We start from the raw sequence: 16,139 nt of genomic DNA, 5'->3' as shown, positions 1-16,139 counted from the left end.
GAGAGCCAAGCTGTGCTGCAGCAATGAGATGCTAATGAAATGCTAATTATATGGTAATCTGCCGGTAGTATTCCACCTCACTGGAGAGAAAGAGAATCTGGGAAGCCTTTCACCATTGGTCGGAGACCAGGGACTTCCTGAAGTCATAGTTCAAGATGAGAAATAAAACTAGACACAAGTGTATACACACATAGATGCATGATGGCTCTGTGTGCTTGCAGGTTCTCAGAGGAGTAAGTCTGCAACTGACAGGCTGTCGGAGGAGAATAAGAGTGACCAGTCCCGCACCTTCAATGACCCACTCTGGCCCATGCAGTGGGAACTGGTGGGTGTAATTGTGTATGTTTTTGTGTGTGCTCAATGGGTTTATTAGAAAGCCCCATCTCTTTCTGTCTCTCCTCACAGCTCTTGTCCTCATGGTGAAGGATGTTCTTCTGACAGGCATAAGTCAGACAGGCTTTCATGTGTGACTGGAGACAGAGGCAGAAGATAGAGCGAGGGAAAGAGATTATGGAGAAAGGGAGAGAGAGGAGGTGAAGGGGGTTGTCTGTGTTGAACTGAGACAGATGTCGGGGATTGATGAGCCTCGGAGCAACACTGACACACAACTGGGCTGCAACAAGACAAGCTTATCCCTTCAGTAGAGTCTTGTTCAGACTGTTTGACCAATATGTGTTTGTGAAAACCAACAGGAGCAGAGAACCAGTACGTTGTGGGAATGAAAATTTCATATTTTTGCTTAAGTGAGGGAACAAAATATCTTTAGTTTAGAAGTTGCATGTAGAGCTTTTTTTCCCCATAATAACTAGAATTAGATTCAACAAAGGAAAAAAAATGCCACTCATCAGCTCCTCAATTGGAAAGAACTGGCTCATTTTGAAAATAATGTGATTCCCTTTGAATAAGAAGTACTTGTATAAACCTATGCATACAGTATTTTCCTTTAAATCTTTTTGAAGAATATTTCCTTTACTCACTGTGCACAAGTGCATTTCAATTAACTCAAAACATTTTCCCAAGGGCAGTTGTATTAATCTGTCCTCCTGTTTTTACAATTGTCTTACTATTGTCTCTCTATTTTTGCCAACAGGGAGTTTATAGTATATTTTGCATTGGCCAATATATTATCAGGACTTTTAAACTATAAAAGATCTTTTGGCTCAAAATCCAGTATTGGTTCAGACTCTAAACCAAAAACAATTTCTCCAATTTCCCAGTATACTGTGATATTGTACAGAGCTTGATTAAGTCAGAAACTCTTTACTATGCTTTTACATGTATTTATATTGGACATTAAATATTAGTATACATACGATAATTGTTGTAGTTTGGAAATATGAAATTCAAAATTTGTATTTTTCAGCTTTTTAACACTGAACTCTGATAGAATGAAAAGATTTCCAGGGCATTTAATGATTGATTTATCACCAAATTACAGTCAACAGCATAATAAAATGGAGATACTCTATATGTATTATTGATATCTGGTAAGGAGATGCCAAGCATTTCTTGATGCTGACCACACGCATACAGCACAGAGTGCTACAAAAAGCGGGGCAGCATTGCTCAGCCAATTGACTCTGCTGATGTTCTTGACTGACACATGAGGGTGTAATCTGACAGAGGCAGGGGGAGGTGGGGAGGGTCACAGATTCACCATGGCAACAAGCAATAGACTGACGCCACAGCTCTTGGAACAAGATGAAGAGTCAGAGTCAGTAGGATGGTGAACACAAAAAAGAGGAAGCAGCAAGGGTCGGTGGGGGTGAATGTAAGACGGAAGTGAACTAAACTTTGGACACCGATTTGGAATGGTCTCTTTTACTTAGTGTTCTGTTTAGAAATCCTAACCTGATTATGTGATGGGGGATGTAAATCTCAAAAAGAATCAGAAATAACCCAAACTGTGTAGAACTTATAGAGGTTGTCTGTAATAATGTAAAACATTTTTTAAGTTGAGGACATCTCTTTCTCTCTCACTCACTCCCTTTCCAAACCCCTCCCTGCTCTCATTCTGTTATGTTTAATCAGCCTCTGGTGGACGTGGATATTGATTGAGGGTCAGTAATCTGCTCAGGCTTGGGAGCCTGCCAGGACCAGGCATGGTGCGTGTGTGCTATCCTGCTGTGTACAGTATGTTTGCTAAAAGCTAGTCTGAGCACCGTAGACATACACATGCAACACACACTGGGCTAGTGTATGCATTATGTCCTTGCTTAGGCTGAGTCCAAGTCCAAATCCAGTATCATGGATTCTCTGGGTGTTCTGTATTTGGGAAAATATGCGCAGCTGATGGGAAGCTGAGATAAAGGAGGAAAGGAAGAAAAACTGTATTGTTATGATTGCATGTGTTTCTTTTGTTTTGTGCTCTAGTGTTCTTGATCATTTTAGGAATTGTATGTATACAAGTATATGTACAATATGTGCACATAGCTTCGGTGTGTTAGAGGTGATTGGTTGCATTCCCGGGTTTCAGAAAATGATTATGATTCTATGCACGACTCTGCATGTGTCTGTGGGAGTGTGTCCGAAGCTTGTGCTGTTGGCTCCTGTGTGTTTTTGTGTGCGTGCCTACGTATGTGCGCTTGTGTGTGTGCATGCATGCTCACACACTCCCCTGGGCTGATCCTCATGCTATTGACGTTAACTTGCTAGCTGCCGCCATTCATCTGCTTTATTCTCACAAACTACAAAGCAGCACTTCTCCCCAGATACCCCCCCTCCCAAATGCACAACCAACTCATGCACACACACACACACACACACACACACACACACACACACACACACACACACACACACACACACACACTTTCCCCCCTACAGAGCCATTTTTTTCCCCATTGTGCTCTCTCTTCCTCTCTTCCTCTCTCTCTTCATCATGATAACAACAACCGAGTTGAAACACTCACTTTGAATATCAAATTAGTTGTGTGTCTGTGTGTTTGTAGGCAGGGGGGTTTGGGGCAACTGCTGACATTTTGTTTGTTCACTACCTCTTTGGGTTTGTATTTATGTGTGTGTTCAGCAGTTGCAGTGTTTAATTGTGTGGTTCTGTGCATGTGAATGTGTGTGTGTGTGTGTGTTTATGTCGAAAAATCACTGCACTTGTATACTGTTTGTTTGTTTTTTAAGGAGTTAGCATTTTAAAGTGAATATGTGTAGTTTGTGGGACCACTAAGGCTCATGGGAGTTAAGATGGCTCTGATGCCTCACCACAGTGGGGTCACTGCTATCCACACATGTGCAGAATTATTTTTGTGTGGGTGGTTTTGTGGTTTGAGGTGCAAGGATGAAAGTTATGTCTCTGTAACTTGCACATGAACTCTCTGTGCTCCTTATGGGCTTCTGAACAAACATATTATGGTTCTCATACAGAACCCCACAGATTAGAGTAAATACACTTAGATCATGTTTGTACATTTACTAGCTTGGATACAGTAGATAACTAAGTGCACAGCAGCATAACACTGTGGGAATCTTTATATTTATGTACAACATGTGCTCGGCCGAATGACTAGTGTTGCCCCTATACAGGGAGAAGTGTACTTGTGCCAAGTACTGTCATCATCAACACAGTGTAAACCCATTCAATCATTTTGAAGAGAGAGAAAAAAACTGTCATACCATCTCGTAATTTTCCAGTTTCCAAGTGCAGAACACAAAATCGTTAACAACAGATCATATCAATATTTTCTTTAACTAACTTGCCACAGCTACGATTGTATCTATGCAGAAGAGGCACAGTTCAATATTGCATTGCAGTGTGAGATAAAGCAACACATTGGAATGTAACAGAATGTTTTAGTGTAATGGCTATTGCAGAATCTGGATTCAAGCACGATTACCGCGCTCATCTTTTGTGATTCCATGCGATTCAGACGTCAACAGAATATGACGTAATGTGAAGAAGAGGTTCAGACAGGATGAAGCTGGTGGAGGTTGCACGTGACTGGGTTTCGTGGTATGCAGGAGCAGAATAACAGCTGTAATATCCAGAGGGCAGATGAGGAAGAATGGTAGATAAAAAAATAAAAAATAAAGGAAAGTGAAAAGGTGAAAGAAGACAAGTAAAGTTGAGTACAATGCTGTGTAATTACAGGCCAAAAGCAGCACTGCAGTTACTCTGTGCCACCTAATCTGCACAAATACAACTGCTTTACTAAATCTTGGCAATATAATATATTATATATAATATATATATAATATAAGAAGTCAAAATTCAAAATAACTAAAAAATGTCCTATGCTCTGGCTTCTGTGTTAGTGTGACCACTTGCTTTACGCTATAAAAAATAATATTGGTAAGTGATGCAATTGTGTTTGTGTTAACAAATAAACCACCCACTGCAGTAGTCCTTTTCACGCTGTGATACTAATGTTGTGTGTGGGCATGTGTTTAGTTTTCACAGGGCAACTACAACTCAAATGGGTTTGACATGAACGTGATGCCAGTTTGGAACAATAACGTCACCGGTAATGGAGTTGTGGTCAGCATCATCGATGATGGTGAGTTTCACTTTTACTACGACAAATATGCTCATACACGCTTCTTTTTTGTAATTTCCGACAAGATGCCGTGTTAAGAACATCAAAATTAAGCACTTTTTAGACTGAAGAACTGTCAAGTTTGTTTTGCTGAAGCTGACCTCTGGCGTTGAGCAGAGAGGGTGAATATTTTATGATACTTCCACCCTCTACCACACCACAACCACATCCACTGTCATCTTCGTGTAAGTCACGCCACAATGAGAATTCATTTCTTTTGATTGCTGGGATATCTGGCAACAAGGGAAATGAGAGAGCGGCATCTTATGGGCTCATTCATCAAGAACTAATTGAAGCCTCACTAGTCTCAAGTGCTGATAGAGCTGGAGTAGTGTTGAAGTGTGCAGTTTGTGTGTGTTGAAAGTGGCCATGTGACACCTTTTTGCATCAGAGTGTGTGAAAGTGGACTATAGAGGTGTCACTGCTCTACGAAAGAATATTTGTGTGTGTGCTTTGTCATCTTGTATTATTCATGTGTGCTGTGTGTCAGTCTGTTTATTGTCGGTTTATGATGAAAGGTGCTGCTGATATGGTGAGCTGCCGTAGACAGAAGGCCTTCTCTCTGTTCTGCATCCCTCTGCATACAAGCAGAGCCTGTGTGTGTGTGTGTGTGTATGTGTGTGTTGGTATGGGAGGTGGGGGTGGAGGGTGGATACAGAATGAGCAAGCAAGCGAGAGAGAAAGAGAAAGAAATTAAATAGAGGGAGGATATAGAGGGAAATGTCAGGAGAAAGCAAAAGCAAAAAGGATTCAGAGAGGGGGTGAGTGTGTGTGATGTGTGTGTATGAGACAGAGAGTATTAGACTTGCACCACTGAATCTCCTCTCCTCTGAGGCTATTTTACTCTGCTCCACCTCTCTGTATTGATTCCACTGGGCAAGAGCTCCCTCACTCTTCCTCGTTCTCTCGCTGTCTTTTCTTTCTCTCATTCTCTTGGTCTTTTCCTCTTTTTTTTCTGTTCCTTCTTTGTTAACTAGGAGGTGACTTCTTCCTCTGGCTACCTTTTTTTTTTTTTCCCCCCTCTTCCTCGATTTATTTTTTTCCCATCTCTCCCGCCCTCTCTTCCTCTCGGACAGCCTGCCTCTCACAGCTGAGGGATCATGTACACTCTCACCTTTAGCCACCTTTCAATCGATGCCCATTGATTTTAATATCACAATGAAATAAATTATTTTTCTTTGAGTGAAAGTGCCCCCACCTCACCCTCCTCCTCCATATCCACCCTCCCTCTGTATCTCCATTCTAGGTAATGTAATTGGCATCTGAGGTCGGTCCTCTACAAGCATTGAATCACATTCAGTGTGCCACCTTCAATTTGTATTCCCGTGTTTAGGTTTGCTTCTGACTCTGCTTTTTTTAGACTAGTTTTCTTTTATTGCTGTACTTCATGGACTGTTGAAATGACCCCTAAAGACATAGCCCATTTAACTAGAGGTGTCACTTATCATTAGTGCATATACATAGTTTTGTATCTAAACCACTTGTCTGCTCTTCTCTATGCTAACTCTAATTTCAGATTTCTTCACATGCTTGTGAATGTGTGGACATTTGAAAATACTCCTGAACATGGAAACCAAAAACACCACAGTGGTACTCAAATGTAATCATGGGTAAATGGTTCCTAAATTACAGACACACAATCCAGAGAGTTAGAGTGTAAACTATCATTCTTGAAGACATGAATTATGTTTCTGAAAACAGTTTTTATGCACAGTAAAACTATGGCCTTATTTCTCAAGCACTGCATCAAGGTTCACTGGCTCTTCAAACATATGGAAGTGTCACGAAAGACGGTACGGTTTAGAGGGCTGTGCTGCTTAACGGGTTGTTCCAAATCAGAACTAATTGCACACTATGTACAGGAAAATCCTGCAGTGTCATTTTTGAATTTGTTATGCAAAATGTATTTGTTCATAATTGGGTTCAGTCTCAGGTTTCTGTTTGGTTATGGTCCAACAAGTGATTTCAATTGTTTCAGTTTAGTTTTTTATTTCTTTATTTTGTTTTAAGTAATTTTATTTTCAGATTTAGTTAATATGTTATTAGTTGATGATAAAAGTTTTCAAGGTCTTATGTAGTGTGAAAATAATCAACTGATTATAATAGACAGAGGTTCCCAAACCCTGTCTAGGAATAAAAGAGAAATGTCACATGCGGTGCAAATCAACACAAACAGCAGTCATTAGGCTGTTGTCCACATATTGGTAACCGGTGAGTGGCTAAGGATATAGATTCATCAGTGAAATTGTATCCACCCCTATCCACCTTTTCTCTCAAGAGCCCCACAGTGTCCCTGTCACCGTGCTATCAACACCAACCTATGTCCCTCATGGCTGGACGGCCCAAAAGCACTCCTATATCAATCGGTACTTACGCCATTGTCATTACGTGTCATTGGTACACGGAGAGACACAAGACACAAATTAGACTGGGGGAGGATGGATGGATGGGCAGAGAGAGAAGGAGGGACATATCATTTACACAAATAAGACAGATCAGAGTCAAAGATAATTCAGTAAGCTAAGAGTCCTTTATTTCTTTCAAAAAAAAGCATGAAAATGGTCCTTTTAAATATGCCCTGTGCTGGTTGTCAAGATAGAAAGCAGGATATACGAACAGGTAATCTGTTTTCTCTCTTTAATCTCTAGTAGATGTAAACGTTGTGCTGCTTTTTCTTCTTCTTATGTCTTAGAAAATTAGAGAGCACTGTAAGATGAAAATTGTGGGATTTTATGAGTCAATCTTGAAAATCAGTCCACTGACATTAAAACTCCCAAATGGATGCGAAGCTGTATTTATGTTGTCATACTGTATTTATCTATTAATGCAGGAGGTTTGATTAGATATTAAAGGGCTGATTATGGAGTCGTATGTAGCTGCAGAAGGAGGAAGAGTAGTTTTGATATTCTACTGTACAACCCCAGCTGACTGACTTAATGAGGTGTGTCCATACACTATAAAAAGCATTTACACTTCTGTCTATTCATGTTGTGTGCCACACTTGTAGTGAGTAGGTCATAGACTTGCAGAATAATTACCTCACTGACAAGACAGTTAAGATAATGAACTTTATAATTTTCAGTACTTGGATGTGGTTTAAATGCTAGTGAGGTTATTAAGTCTTTGGTATCCTAAGTCTGAACCTGTGAAATTGACATCTGAAGGCTTTGCGGAGCCTCATCATTGTTAAAATAACCAAATATTAGTCATCCAAAATACTTTTTTCAATAGATTGTATTCAGTCGTATTCATATTCAGTCATTTCACAGCTGCTATCGTGTGACCTACTGATTTTATACAACACCAGCTAAAAGAAGGAATCCAAATCTTATAGAAAAATTTCAAATTTACATAAAAAAATTTATATTACTGGTATGCTAATTTCAATTTTATACAGCAAAATGAATGAGTATGAGAGCCCACTACATAATCCTTATGCTGTGTTAACAAAACACTAATCACTATGCATTTAACACCATGCATTTAAACAGTGTTCCACACAAGTCGGTCGATACATAAAAAAAGAGCAATTGCATGAGTATATTTCATAAAACAACAAAGTCTTAAGAAAGTACATAAACAAAGTGGATGCCAAGGCTGAGTGATGAACACCAGACTTAGTTATATCTAGCTTGGTAACTTTGTAATAAGAATCTTCACATAAGTGTCCAGTCCTTGTTCTTGTACGTTCACGCTGTGTATTCATGCATTAAAGCAGACTCCTGGCTAAAGTCCAAAGAGTCAGAAGTCTGCATGTGCTCCTGTGTTGGGGGATGTTTGGTAGAAATGACACTGGCCAGCTATGTAAAAGTGTGTCTGACAGGGGGTGCGACAGAGTCAGCGCTTTTTTCCCCTCCTTCCTTGCCCCCCCCCTCCGCTGTTCAATCCATCCAGCTGCTGTCACCACAGGGGAGCAGACAATCTATCAAGGCATCGAGATGCATTCTCCTCACCTGCGCCGCGCCTTTAATGAACAGCCAACATGATCCCGGCTGACAAGCAGGAAATGGATGTAATAAAGATTGTTTCTGCATGCTCTTTGCATCCCTGATAAATCACCTCGCTGTGCAACAGATACAGGAGCCACATGGAAATTTGATTTCACACGGCAAGGGGGAGGAAGAAGAGAGCAGTGGGGGAAAAAACAGAGCTGCTAGTGGCAGGGTCACTATTTTATTTCCCTTTTTATCTAGTGGAGCAGTGGAGCAAGGTGTGTGGGGGTTGAATATGGGACCTTTTTTTTGTTTTGTTTTGCTTGGACTCGTACTTATCCCATCAATGCTCCGTTAGACCTGGGACATACCTCTATGGCTACAAATCTGTATACAAGAATAGATGTGTGCAGATGTTCACATAGGTGTCAGTGTCATCCTACTTGAACGTAACATTGATTTTTCCAATTGAAGGTCACAATACATTAAAAGAAAAAACTAACTAGAACTGGAAACATTTTAGGAAAAAATATCTAGTACAGGAAAAACGTATCCTGTTTTCTCTAGATACCCTTTACCACTTCATTAAGCATAGTTTAATGCACAGGAACACATACTCATGTAAAAGGGTCTTCTGGAACCCCATGCAGACAGAATCATATACACCTCTGTGCACACACCTCTTCGGTCCATTTATCAGTCCCTCCAGGATTTTGCTGACCTGTTTCTGATTATTTCCAAAAATACCAGATTTCACAATGGCTTTTCTGTTCAGGGTTGCAGGGGGGCTGGAGCCTGTTCCAGCTGTCATTGGGTGAGAGGCATGTTGCCAGACATAAAGAGATATACACAGACAGACAACAATTCCCACTCACATTCACACCTACTGGCAATTTAGAGTCACCAATTAACCTAACATGCATTTCTTTGGACTGTGGGAGGAAGCTAGAGTACCCAGCCAAAATCCTCGCAAGCATGGGGAGAACGTGCAAACTCCACTCAGAAAGGCCACAGCCAGCTGGGGATTTGGAGACGTGACCTTCTAGCTGTGAGGTGGCAGCGCTAACCACTCCACCACAGTACTGCCCCTTTAAAAATCTAGTTTTGCATTATGTCTGTGATTAACGACTTACAGTCTTATTTCATTAGACAATTAAAGATAAATACCAGTGCAGTAACAGTATTTTAAGTTCCTTAACGTTAGCTAGGCAGACAGAAGTGCCTTTCATTTCAAATTTCCAATTTTGACTTTCATTTGCCATATGAAAGCTAGCTAGCTGATCAATTTATTAAGCTTTATGATTTGTTTTAAAATTGTATTAATTGCTTAAATTTGCTAATTTTTCCAGTGCACTAGAAACAGCCACACAGCAGGGAAATCACATAGTGTAATAGCATGTTAGGCCTCTGATGTAGCATACTGCAACACAATACTCAAGACACCTTATAAGACCTAACAGCATATTACGCTGGCAAGAATTTTGCCGGCCAAACATAGTGTGCAGTAGAGAGGCATTCACATTGCAGAGTAGAGGGGGAGTGAGAGGAATGGTGTGTGTGTTTGTGGGGCTGGGTGGAAAAGAAAAGAGAATAATGATTAGAGCTGGGGAGAAATAATAGCGGGGGAGCGGGAGAAATACATGGGGAATGGAATATAGGAGAATAAAGGTAGAGTGAGATTGAGATAGGGAGAGGACGAGAGAGGGAAGTGAGATAGGGAGAGAGGGGGGTGCAGATATGGGGTTGGGTGGCTAATTTATGATTTAATCTAATGCAGTCTGGACCTGCTGTAAGTCACACAGACCTCAGCTGGGAAAGCGAGGGAGGGAGAGATGGAGAAACTGAGAGAGAGACATTACCTTTCCTTGAAGCAAGTGTGGAGCTGTTTTATCTGACCACCACCTTTTTTTCTCCTCTCCACTTCTGCATCCCTCTCCCCTCTAACTCTACCATCCTAGTATGTAATCATGATCAACTTCACTAGGGTAAAGTCAGACTCAGAATCATGTTGGTTTACTTACTTCATATCTCTGATTGAAGTTTGTCTCACGTTGCTCTAAACAAATCCTCCTGGATATGTTTTTTTTTTTTTTTAATGAAAGTGATGCCTACATGTCTGCCTACACCTCTGATGTGTTTAGAACAGCAGAAAGCTAGTAGAAAGAGAAACTCTGATAAAGAGAACTCAGACTTCATCAGCGGAATAGAGCGCAAGTAAAAAGCTGTCAGAAAGTCGCCCACATTGCTTGATTGACAAGTTATTGCTGGGAAATGCAGATGCAACAGAGATGAAGAGAAATTCTTTAATAAAACGAGAAATTCAAGGATTACATTTCCCATCAGCAGATCATGTGTATGTTTTTCACACACTCTACCCTGTACCTCTGTAAGATGTAACATTTAGTCTGCAACATAAGCCCCAGGAATTAGTTGTTGCAGGCATTGGCACCGTTTTTACGAGATTTTTGTGTTGCTTGAAAATAAATTAGGATTTTTCTTTTGTTTGTTTTTGTCTATTTTTACGCAGAGCGACACAACCATTTGAATTTAAATCAAAAGACAAAAATATTGGCTATAGGCAAAAACTAGACACACAGAGTTACAGTGTAGAGGAACAGATGACAACAATTTAAAAAAACAGTTACAAACCAAAATCTGTGTTGTTGACGACACTTGTTTCAGGGAGCCCGGTTGCACTTTTAGCCACAGTGATGTCAGATGTTGTATTAGCTGTGAAACTCCGAAATAGCACTTTTACATAATCTGTGTGCAGATGTATTTTTAGGAAAGACTGTTCTTGTCAGTCATAAGAAACATTTTTATTCCTGCTGTGTTTCTTTTACTCAGCCTGGTTACAAAAACAGAGAGCCAATACCTTTTCTCCAAAACACAGCGGACCAATGGAATCAGCAAATCAGAGAGATGCCATCGTAGTGGGCTGCACCAGCGCCCACTACCGGAGTGCAACTCTTGTGTCCGCGTCGATAATCTCTCTCTAGAGTACCATTTGCCTGAATAAATATTGGTTTTGTGTTGGCCTCTGTAATGGCACCCTGTGCAGGCGGCGGGCCCGTAAGTGACGTTGTCTTTCACGCCGTTGGCAGGCTGGCGTGGGAGTCGTTGGCACATTGTGGGGTCTCTCCAACGCTCATTTGAATTCGCTCGTCCCCAATCATGCCACTACACTCAGTGACTACACACTTCCACACTCCACTCACACACTACTCCCACTACCTGTTTGGGCGCCGGCGCGCTTATTTGCATGAAATAAGATGGAAATGGAGCCCTTATTTATGCCAACAGAAATGGAGTGTGTTATTAAGGGCACTATTGTGCAAAAGAGACGGTGGCGGTAAGAATACATTACAGAGGCTATTTCTGGAGTGGCTCGAGTCACACAGAGGGTAATGCTTTACAGGTCCCTGATGACTTCTACAGTCTGACCGCCAACACTCTGGATGAGCTGCGTGTACGTTTATGTGTGTTTTATTTGTGAATGTGTGTATTTTTGTTTATACCTGTGTTTGACTGTGTCTGCGCATTTATGCACAGTACTTATACTGTATGTATGGTTGTGAGGGTGTTGCCATGGCTGTGTACTTACTCATGCGTGGTGCATATGATTATCAGGGAGACCATCATTTTTTGTGTGGTGATGGACCGGTTTCTTGCGATTGATAGGACTCCACTCACACTGGCTTCATTGTAAGTCTGTTTGTGTTGTGTAGGCTGGGCAGCAGGGAGCACGAGCTCAATTTCTGTCAGCTAGGAATTGATACTGTGCTTTGCAGCATTCAGTGGGTCAATTCAGTTTTAATAAGCAGCTAAAATTGCAGGAAGAGGTGCTGTTGGCCATTTTGTAGTTTCATTTATTTGTACTCTGAAATATATGTAGGCAGGTGTTGGTGAAGTGCTATGAAGTTTTAAGAAAAAATTATTCTGTGAAAAAGAAAACGTGCTTGTTTTTAACTCAGAGTTGCAGCAAATCCTTTACTGTGTTTATGCTCTTGGTCATTAATGAGCTCTTCATGATTTTTCTCAAGGATTGCATATCAAAAGTTAAGATCCTGGTACTTTCCAAGAAATCTTACCAAGATTAATTCGCTCATTTCCCTAAAAAGATATTTGTAAGAAGTCTTTCTTTGTGCATCTATGTGTCCAAACATTAACCAAAGTTAGTCTTATATTCCTGATTTCTGGGTGACAAATCTGGATTCATAAAGAAAATTCAGGATGATAATCGGGTCCATGCGGTAATAATCCTGGGTCAGCAGTGTAGATGTGCTCATTTAAAGCTGATATAAAAACATGCTTTCCAATCAACTGTTGTTGACAAATTCATGTCCAAACTGCCAGAGTAGCTAATAGATGGTGACCGTGTGGTTACACTACATGCCAATTGAGGTTTTTACCAAATAGATGCTAATTTTATTGTCACCTTCTACTAACCCCAGAGGACAGCTACCCATTTCTTTGACCTGCCCTCACTAACCTTTTACATCCTACCCAAAGCTGAACCTGCTTCATCACTAACACTTGTTTAGCCTCTGGGTAACCCATGACCTTTAACCATTTTTGGTCTTGTGTTGCTAGGCTGCTTCAGTCCAGCAAGACCAGGTTGGGTAAATATTATGAGGTGCTCAATTGGTGAACGCTGCAGGAGCGCCCATACACAAAGAAATGGCGGTTAAATAAGAGAGAGCTGTAATTGTAAAATCAATGCTCATTAAAAATAATTGATGAATAATTATTTTTCTGCTGTTTGTATTTGCATTGCATTGGTTTTTTTTATTGTGTGGTTATTTTGGTTAGAAAATGTATCTTATTTATCTGCTTTTATTGTGTCTGTGATGAAGGAGTGTAGGTACATAGAGACCAGACTTATGTTTTTTATTTTGTAATGGGGTTTATTAAAATGTGAGCAGCAGCTTGGGAGTGTGTCTCGTCTGTCCTCCTGAAGGATGGCCATTTTGAAAACTGAATGTTAAAACACGAAGAGGAAAAAAAAATACTAGCCCATTAACTGGAAATCCCCCCTCTGAGGGCTAAATTGGTGTAAATAGTATTGTTCCCTTCTCTGTCAAAGATGTATGGAATGTCGTTTTGCTGATGGCTTCAGTAAATGCACCAGCCAGGCAGGCATATAGATATAACAGATCTGCTCACACACTGCATCTAACCACTGGGCTGTGTAACTAGTCTTATACTGCATTTGTCATGTGATGGGATATTTGTGCGTGCGTGCGTGCATGAGTGTGTGGATATAGCTATGTGTATTTGTTCACAAACATTTAGCAAATGGAAATAAAGCGATTAAAGCAAGTTGAGAGGAAAGAAAGGAAAGGAACGGGAGATGCAGTACAGAGATGGCTGTTGTGAAAATACACATCAAATAAGCTAATGTCAAGGCCAGTGTGGTCCCATAACTTCTCCATTCAACGAGAGGTCAAACTGGGGTCAAGCTCTATTGATTTCTTTCCAGGCTTTGTAGCAGTATTTCTTTCCACTAATAGCAAGTGCAGGCCTTCACCAGCACTGGATGTGATTTCTCTTTAATGTACAGGAGAGAGAAGTATTTCTGGATTGAAACTGTCTCCCTCACAACTCAACATAAGGCACACCAAATGTGCTGGTGCGAGAAACTGCCCTATACTGTATGTTTAGTACTTATTAAAAGATCTTAAAGATATTGAAAGATTTGCATCCGTTTCTATCTGTATATCTGCCACATGCACGCAGAGCTGTGTATTTTGACTTTGTTTTTTTTATGCGTAAAGCTTCTAATTTTGCATATCTACTACATCACAGATCTACTACACTCACAGAGTGTATGTATATGCGTGTGTGTGTGCGTGTGTTTGTGCGCACACTGTGTTCGCTGGCTTGCAGTGATGGATCGCAGCAGTTCCCTGTTTACCTAGCCTCATGATTTCCTGTGCGTGCATGTAACAAGTGGAGTTTGGCAGGATTAATGAGCACACAGCTTGCTGAATGGGTGTTTGGCTCCACAAAGCACTCCATCATGGGCCTGATGTTGCTACCATATCCCTCACAAACACGCACACATACAGAAACACAAACCATGCACTTCGCAACTTACCACTTACCCCTGCTCTTAATTACACATGCTCAGCCAAGTCCCATTAAGCAAGCCCCCCATGCTAAACAATGTTAAAGCATCTACATTTCTCATAGAATCCAGTGTTTAAGTGTAGTGTCTGTTCTGCAGAATTTAGGAGGTAAATTGTTCTAATATGTTTGCTTCAGAGAGGAACAGATAGTGACGTGTGTGCTGCATGTCAGTGATCTAGTAAGTTTCAATTCAATCCTAAAATGTTAATTATTGCCAATGTTCTTATTGTCAGAAGATATTCTGTTACGATCTTCTTTGTGGCCATCTTTGTAGTGTCTGTCCTGTGAGAGAATCGCAATAAATAGTTAATGTGTTTTAAAATTATATCCAGTGCAGCAAAAATCATACTTTTCTGTGTTTAAAGTATTATCAAGATGCACTCACGTGGAAAGGGTTTTTTGCCCCTATTCTGAAAACTCTGGATATCTTCTGTGTAACACTAATTCATCGATTTTTGCCACTTGTTTAAATGAATGTAAATCTATCTCTCACCGGTCCCTTTTTTACTTTAACAACGGCCAATGTGTAAATTACCTGCTGGCTAATATTTGCATAACATTAGTTGCAATTATGAATTAGCCTGCTTGCTAATTAGGAAGTTAACAACACCAAAGCTGTGTGCTTTGCTTAAATTAGCTCATATGTGCAGCTCACAGAGCTTTGTAGTAGTCACAACTGAGAAGACACTTTACTGTATCACTGTCAACTACATTTTTATGCAGCTACACGTGGTAGTTTATAGTTACTTTCCAACTAATGCAGAGCTATAATAAGCTGCCCACATAACTTGTAACTAATTGTAGCAGTGTACCAGTCACGCATGATCTCAGAGTATCTGGTAAAGACTAGATTCATAAAAAAAGCGCACGCACATGAAGCAAAGAGGAAGTGAGCAGATGAAATTAAGTTTGTTTGGGCATACAGTCTAAGTCTTTTGCATCTCTGCGCATATTAGGGTAGGGTGTATGTTTTCTTGTGTTTGTGTGTGTAATAAGGAAAGGGGCTAGAAGATAGGAGGACAGGAGGGTAGAGCAGAAATCAAATCACTTAATTGCTGCATTTTTCATCTCCATCTTTTGTTTTATGGTGGCTGAGGGCCGGCGTGCAACTCTGGCTGTGATTCATGGACGTCAGGGAGGCCCATGAGTAGCACTATTCCTCATCGGTACTCGGCTGCCTGCGTACCCAAAGCACCCACACAATTACCGTGATGAATATGACTTGTTTTGGTTGTTTGCTTGTTTTTTTCTTATTTTCTTATTTTGTCATTTTACTTTTACTTTGCTACTTTCCTCTGGTTTTACTGAGAACGGGTTGATGCTTAATGTAGCCTCTCAACTGTTAGAAATAAACAAGTTACCATTCCACTATCATTCCTCCCTCTGCGCCCTATGAGAGCTGAGCCCATGGAGACTGGGAGAGAGCAGATACTAGGAGATAGGTATGCATGGAGAGGAAGAGAGAGAGGGAGATCCAGATAAGGAAGAGATAAATATAGGGAGGGCAGACAAGGAGTGTAGTGTGTTC

General features: G+C 40.7%; 1 protein-coding gene across 2 annotated transcripts in view; it reads left to right on the top strand.

Annotated features, from left to right (window-relative positions):
- Nucleotides 1-16,139, top strand: part of LOC137129789 (furin-like protease kpc-1) — a 156,390-nt gene that overhangs the window by 33,893 nt on the left and 106,358 nt on the right. For both annotated transcript variants that reach the window (XM_067509060.1, XM_067509059.1), the window contains exons 5-6: nucleotides 222-325; nucleotides 4,403-4,508. In XM_067509060.1, coding sequence (XP_067365161.1) covers nucleotides 222-325; nucleotides 4,403-4,508 — 210 coding nt within the window. The remainder of the gene's footprint in view (nucleotides 1-221; nucleotides 326-4,402; nucleotides 4,509-16,139) is intronic.

Source organism: Channa argus, chromosome 7, assembly GCF_033026475.1.
Source record: "Channa argus isolate prfri chromosome 7, Channa argus male v1.0, whole genome shotgun sequence".
NCBI lineage: Eukaryota > Metazoa > Chordata > Actinopteri > Anabantiformes > Channidae > Channa > Channa argus.
The sequence above is the reverse complement of the archived record's forward strand: the minus strand, read 5'-3'. Positions and strand labels throughout refer to the sequence as shown.